The sequence below is a fragment of the Hippocampus bargibanti genome, linkage group LG01, assembly GCF_051943395.1.
Source record: "Hippocampus bargibanti isolate YZ-2025 linkage group LG01, ASM5194339v1, whole genome shotgun sequence".
In the NCBI taxonomy this organism is placed as follows: Eukaryota; Metazoa; Chordata; class Actinopteri; order Syngnathiformes; family Syngnathidae; genus Hippocampus; species Hippocampus bargibanti.
This window is the reverse complement of record NC_142734.1, coordinates 14,773,863-14,781,362: the sequence shown is the minus strand read 5'-3', so window position 1 is coordinate 14,781,362 and position 7,500 is coordinate 14,773,863. Positions and strand designations below refer to the sequence as shown.

Sequence of the window (7,500 nt, the reverse complement as noted above, 5' to 3'; positions counted from 1 at the left end):
GTAACTGAATCTGAAAAATGTTCGTCCATTTCAATGGAAATGATTCACAAGGAAACTTTGGTGTAGGAAAACGTTCATGACATTGGCTGCAAATGACTGTCATGTTACCAAATTAGCAATGAGCTGGATAGTGTTAGTACATTTCTGAGATCATGAGTGTGAGTGCGAGAGCGTGTGTATCTGTGCACGTATATATGTATACATGATAAACAGTAAAAATGTGGCAGCAGTTAAAATGGATTGAGTATCACGCTAGCTTGCCGGGGTCATCAACCTTAAAAGCATTCCTCTGCTGTTCTCTGTGTGTGTGTATGTATGTTTTTGACGGCATGCAGTGTGTGTGTGTGTGTGTGTGCGTGTGTGTGTGTGTGTGTGTGTGTGTGTGTGTGTGTGTACCTGCTGCTGGTTTTCTCTCTGCAGGTGAATTCTGGCCTGGATGTATCCTCGGGTCTCCTGGAAGGCTTGTCTCTGGGAGACCTCAGCAGGGTAGTGGGTGCAGATCCCGATCATGTTGGTGCATAGGAAGACGATAACGTTGGCACTTATCTGCAAACACGCCATTATTGGATGTGATCAATAAGCAAGGATAATATTAATTCATTAATGAAAACTCAATTCTAATAAGGTGAAAATGAATTCTCCCATTTCAGTGAAAATGCTAAAAACCCTGGCACTGGTGCGGACACATACTGTATTCGTGCATCGTCTGGCAGTGAATGAGTTAATAGAAGAATTACACTGAAAAAAAATGGTAATTTGAAGGACAACCGACGTAATTTTTAAAATGGCTCCAAATGACTTCTACTGAGCGTATTTTAATAAGATTCCACCGCATATAGCTATATTTTACGTTCTAAGACCCGCGCTGAATATTCAGGAAGTCTTGTTTTTGAGTTGGTGACGAGTCCGGAAGTACGTCACTAAAGGAACGCCCCTGACCGAAAAAAAGACACAGTGTAGCAGTCCTTCCATCATGTCAATGTATTTTGGTGTACTTGTTTGGTCTGAAATCCTCGTGTTGCACCCAAAAGCCGCCAGAAGAGGGCGTCCAAGCTCCATGGATGTCATTTATCAGCCTGTGGAAACGGGCTGATTCATTGCTCACAGGAGCTCGTCGTCATTTTTCTGCCTAATTTCTAGGACTGCAGTCCAGATGCCTCGGAATGACACGGAAGGACTTCTTTAATCGATTGCAAACATGTATGCTTTCCTCTTCAGAACTATTTGAATCATATTCATAACTGGATGTGTAACAAGAAAGTATATTCTCTGAATCTGAAGCCATTGTTTTGATTCTCCAGGAATGCAAGACGTCTTGGCGTGACGTCACAAACAGCGGGCGGGACTTTCTGAAAATGCCCAATTCGCAGCTCAATTTTTTGCAGATTTTGGACACTTTAAGTCATTTTTATTGGTGTTTTGCATTTGAACAAAAATATCATACTGCGTGTTTTGGATATTTTAGATGCTATAAAACGTTTTTCTGTCAGTTAAGAAACAAAAAAGTGACACTGGTTGTCCTTTAAGCAATGTGATAAATCTACATATTTTTGAAGTAGTAATCTTGTGAATGGCGAAAGAAATGTGGAAGGAGGAGGTAAATATGTAAAATATTTATTATTTGATTAACTTTATTGCCGGAGTGTGGAAATTGGGTATTATGGGAATTAATAAAATGTCGAAAACAGTTGCCAAGACGTCTAGAATTACCTGACATTCAAATTTAGAATGGTTAAACCGGTTGAGAAATGTGGACAAAGGGTAAGAAAATGAAAAATAAATAAAATAAAAATAAAAATAAAGCATCTCTTAATTTGAGGAATTTTATTTTGAAAATGTGGAAGTTTTAGCTCCCAAAATGTCTTCAAACGAGCCATGCGTTTTGGAGTTGGATAAGGATAAGGATTGAGGATAAGCAGCTCAGATTGTGGAAGCCATAAATAAACTGCCCCTTGTTGAATGAATACATTTTCTGTAACTGAATCTGAAAAATGTTCGTCCATTTCAATGGAAATGATTCACAAGGAAACTTTGGTGTAGGAAAACGTTCATGACATTGGCTGCAAATGACTGTCATGTTACCAAATTAGCAATGAGCTGGATAGTGTTAGTACATTTCTGAGATCATGAGTGTGAGTGCGAGAGCGTGTGTATCTGTGCACGTATATATGTATACATGATAAACAGTAAAAATGTGGCAGCAGTTAAAATGGATTGAGTATCACGCTAGCTTGCCGGGGTCATCAACCTTAAAAGCATTCCTCTGCTGTTCTCTGTGTGTGTGTATGTATGTTTTTGACGGCATGCATCTGTTAGTCAGTCCCTCTAGGATTTGGCAACGTAGCAATCGCAACAATTCTTGCAAATGCAAACAATATCCATGAATTATGCACGGGAACGGGTTTGTTTTCCGCTCAGTTGTCCACCACAGCTGAGCTTGAACATTAGAAACAGAGCCTTAAGCTGTGGACTTCCCCTCTCAAATACACAAAACACAAACACACTCAGTGTCCTCTCCAAGCTCAGAAACACACTCCAGCCTGGGAAAGTCACTTGACCCGTGACCGCAGCACAGAATGTTTCCTCTGAAGATCATATTAGGAATAATGAGAAAAGGACATGCCACAGGTCATATTTCAATCTGCCATAATAGGGTCAATATCAATATTTAGTGCCTTTAGTGTCCTCATTACAATCATTCAATGGTCATGAAAATGTAGTAACAACCCTCCTAAGTCTTAAATGGTCAAATATTTGCACACCTACCAAATATTTTTAAATGTTTTTTAAAACCATGTTGAGGTATAACAGTGAGTGAACAGTGAAACAACTACGGTACAGTATATGTCCTCTATGAACGAACGTCCAAGTACGTTAACAACCACGTGTGACAACACAAACAACAAATAGTAACAATATATTGCTCAAACATACAGTAGGTACATAAAAATGCTAAATAAAAAATATACAACAATCAAAGTTAGTGCCATTTCTTACAAAATGAAAGATGTCAGAGAGACCTGTGGCTTTTTTAACCATTCCCTCACAGTCTCTAACTTCCTGGCCTTGATCAGCAGAGTGAGCACACATGACAGCATTGCTCAGCTGATTTTGTGCAATGAACTTTTGAAGCCAGCTAACGGACCTTACGCAGTCTTCTATGGTCATAGTTAGCACTATGGAATATGTCTCCTCTCTTTTTAGCAGTCCAATTTGCGGATTTTTTTTAACACGATAACAGTCAAACCATTCCAGGAAACGTGCATTTACTCGACTGTCCGTCGAGCCGCGAGCAATTCACTCTGCATGAAAATGGTCGGAATTGGACTGAACGAAGAATCGCTTCCTCATTTTTCTAAGTCACTTGACTTGTTTCCGACTCCAAGTGTCTGCTGGATGTTACATACTCTGTAACCCGCTTCTTTTAATCAAATACAAAGTCCAAGATGGAGTAGGCAGCCGTCAGCAAGTGCTCTCATGAGCCTTGCTTTTTTTGTTGTTTTTGTCTTGTTTGTGTGTTTTCTGTTGTCACTTTGTGTTGTTGTGCAGCGTGTGGAACGGATACGGATTGTTTTTCATCATTTTTGGCCACAACATTCATCAGGGAGGAGACTGTGCTGAGCGGTTGCGCCTCTTCGGCATCATGAATGTGCCAGCACTGTTTTTGAATGGGAGGAATGTTGGTGCCATTTGACTGTCATCGCTGGACAGCTCTGGGGCGATTGTGCTTTTTTGCGCCTGCAATGGGCAGCATCTTCACAGCCCCGCTTTGTCCAGGGGAAGGTCAATGCTGTTGGACAGTCTGCGGCTTGAAATTGAAGCGGATTTACATGGGATAGGAGATGTGAGACAATTGCTTTTCGTCAATGGATGCTACAGCAACATTTAGCTTGTAGTAGATGTGCACATTCTACCATGACGTTCCTGATCCATTTGGTGAAAAGGATGCTTTGATCCTCTCCTCTTTCATCTAAAACTGCTTCATGCCACAAAGAGGGTACAGCAAGTGCTGAAGAATGACTCTCTGTGTCTTCGTGTTGTCATATTATTTGTTATTAATTTTTTTTTGTTATTTTGACTTTAAGATGGTGCCGCGAGAGTTGCTGCCTTTCCAGCAGTTCCTGTATTTTGTTTTTCTACTTCTTTTTTTCCTTCCTCTTCCTTTCATAACTTTGATGTTTAAACAGCTTCTTCCCCCAAGCCATTAACTCTTTGAACTCTTTCAACAGTAGCCAAAATGGAACTGTATAGTGCCACTTAGCAGTTTTTTTTGACAACGATACTAGTGCAGCGTGTTCTACCGGAAACAAATTCCTTGTGTGTTCTACATATGTCATGATCTGGTTGGCGACCAACGGGGGGCGCTGTCGGCCCCGCCTGCACCTGCACAGGTGCTGGTCGTCCCGATCAGATTGGCGACCAGCGGGTAGCGACGTCAGCCCTGCCGGCAGCCTCGCAGGTGCTGGTCGTTACAATCAATGACACTTAAAAAGACACCTGGCACGATCATCCGGTGCCGATTCATTGTTTGTTTGCTGCTTGGTTGCAGCATGCATCGTGTACGTGTTTGTTTAACCTTGGCGGGCTTTTACTTTTGGTCTTCTTTTGCTACTTTGTATTTTTTCCATTCAGATCATTTTGATGTTTTACATTTTGTTACTGCTGACCTTTATTTTAATACAATTTGTCAAACAACCTCCTGCTCCCTCCTGCCTGCTTTTTGGGATCCGAACCCGCCATCACCACCACGCGAAACGTGACAGAATGAATCGGCCAACCATCGGATCCCGCAGGTACATCGGACCCGTCTCATTTCCACCCTGTGCCTGGCAATGCTACGTCCACGTTAGCGCAAGCCTCGTCGAGTTTGAATTGCGTCACTCGACGAGCCGCAACGTCCACGTAAACGTCCGGCCGAGACCTCCTTCCAGGTGGCCGTCCAGGGTGACCCTGGGTGACTGGCATTGCACGCCCACGTCCAGCCACGCTGTCGTCGTGCATGACGGATTGAGTCTCATCCACGACGAGCCGTGCAACGTCCGCGTCAATGTCAGTCCGAGACCCCACTCACCGCTGGATCCCGGAGCGGCTCTGGACCCGTCTCGTTCCCCCGGAGCCGGGCAGTTCACGCCCACGTCGGCGTCCGGCCGAGACCTGGTCCCATACGGCCGTACGGGGTGCCATTCTGCGCCTGGCAGTTCGACGTCCACGCAGAGCCATGCGCCGTCGCGTGAACGTGCGAGAGGGATCGCACTCACGCCCACGACGATCCGTGCCGCGTCTTCGTCCACCCCAGGCCGAGTCCCGTTCCCATCAGGCCGCCGCCCGTCGTATGCTGGAGAGGCCGCGGTTGCCCTCTCCACCGACCGTTCCCTGGCGAGTGGACCTTTTGGGAGACTGTTGGGACTTCTGGAAGCAGCCCCTTGAAGGGGGGGTACTGTCATGATCTGGTTGGCGACCAACGGGGGGCGCTGTCGGCCCCGCCTGCACCTGCACAGGTGCTGGTCGTCCCGATCAAATTGGCGACCAGCGGGTAGCGACGTCAGCCCTGCCGGCAGCCTCGCAGGTGCTGGTCGTTACAATCAATGACACTTAAAAAGACACCTGGCACGATCATCCGGTGCCGATTCATTGTTTGTTTGCTGCTTGGTTGCAGCATGCATCGTGTACGTGTTTGTTTAACCTTGGCGGGCTTTTACTTTTGGTCTTCTTTTGCTACTTTGTATTTTTTCCATTCAGATCATTTTGATGTTTTACATTTTGTTACTGCTGACCTTTATTTTAATACAATTTGTCAAACAACCTCCTGCTCCCTCCTGCCTGCTTTTTGGGATCCGAACCCGCCATCACCACCACGCGAACCGTGACAACATACTTGGCAATAAAGATGATTCTGATTCTGATTCTGAGGCTGTGAAATGTAAATTTCTCCACTGCGAGACGAATAAAGGTACATCCAATCCATCCAATTAAATATCAATTTCTCTTCCACAATCTCAATTGTTTCTCTTCATTTGGCAGTGGCGGCCTGAACATTTTCACTCCCAGGCCTTCAGTAATGCGACATCTGAATCACTCCACAGCTGCGAGTGTGGTGTGATTAACTACACATCCACTAGAGGAGGTTGTTGGCCAGGAAATAACTTGTGACTTGAAGAGATTTAAGAAATACTGTCATTAAACTGTTCATTCTTTTACTATGAACATGTGGATTCATGATAACCTCATAAAAGTGCAATATTATTTGCTATTTTTGCTAGCTTCGGAGCTGTCCAACGTTTCTTTAGTCATGCCGATGTATTCTTGAAAGGTCCGTTTCGAAAATGGCTTTAACAGTATATCTGCAACCAAATCCATTTCTTCTCCTCCTTCAGTCATTGTGGGTTGACAAAACCGCGATTAAATCAACACAAAAATGTATTTTCTTAAGCAGCTCACTACAGATAAAGTGTTGTAGCTCTGGCCAGCATTCTCTTATCACTATCAGCTAGTGATACTATGATTAGCTAGTGACTAGCCAACCATAATTTGCGAAAACTCTGACGTTTCCAGTGCCTTCCAGCAGGCCTTGGGTTGCTAACTTGAACTGTGATTGGTAAAAGCAACTGCTTTATCGCCATTGATTTTTATGCTCCAGAGCCTGCAGAACTAATTGTGAAGGCGCCCAGGTAGATTTCTGACCCTGGTCACAAACGATGGCTGAAATGTGATTGGTTAAATGCTTAAATACGAAAACACACACCTGGAAGCAGCACAATAGGGGAAATGCAATGAAAGGAAGGAATGAATGGGATACATTTCATTGGTAAGCGCCTTTCAAAACTCTTAAGGCCACTTTACAGTCATTGGATAAGTTTTTCTGTGGGGGAGCTGCGGCAGCCACAGGCGCCAGTGTTCACTCAACAATAATTCATGAACAAAATATAATTTACATTAGTCTGTGATTCAGATATTTTTAGGCCAGCAGAGAAAGCCTCGCAGGCCCCGAGGGCCCATCACTGTCATTTGGATGCCACAACATAAATGTAAATGAATGAAATTATTAGCTTTCACAATTACAGTCAATTCACTTGCAATCAAGAGTCACTTGCATGTCATCGTTTTTGGATCCAGTGATAGAGCGGTGCGTCCACACTTAGTCTATTTTATCGAGAGGGAGTTGATTGAGTTGGCGCTACTGTAGACTTGCATATGGCTTCCAGACGTCAATCTCCCTCCTTTTGCTCGGCAACTTCAAGTAACTGCGCCACCTGGCGCAGTTACACCCGTCATTGCAAGTCCAAATGAAACGAATGCAATCATTCATATCAAACGTCAGTAGTGTACCGACATTAGGCATTCCGGATTAAAAAGAGGGCGGCCCAGTAGTTGAGTGGTTAGCACACCGGCTTCACAGTGCAGAGGTCGCCGGTTCGCGTCCCGGTCCGGCTCCCCTGTGTGAAGTTTGCATGTTCTCCCTGGACCCGCGTGGGTTTTCTCCGGGTCCTCCGGTTTCCTCCC

General features: G+C 44.4%; 1 protein-coding gene across 1 annotated transcript in view; it reads right to left on the bottom strand.

Moving 5' to 3' along the window:
• Window positions 1-7,500, bottom strand: part of LOC148903245 (adenylate cyclase type 6-like) — a 73,320-nt gene that overhangs the window by 21,647 nt on the left and 44,173 nt on the right. The window contains exon 4 of the mRNA XM_088998489.1: window positions 397-546. Within this exon, the coding sequence (XP_088854615.1) occupies window positions 397-546 (150 nt within the window). The remainder of the gene's footprint in view (window positions 1-396; window positions 547-7,500) is intronic.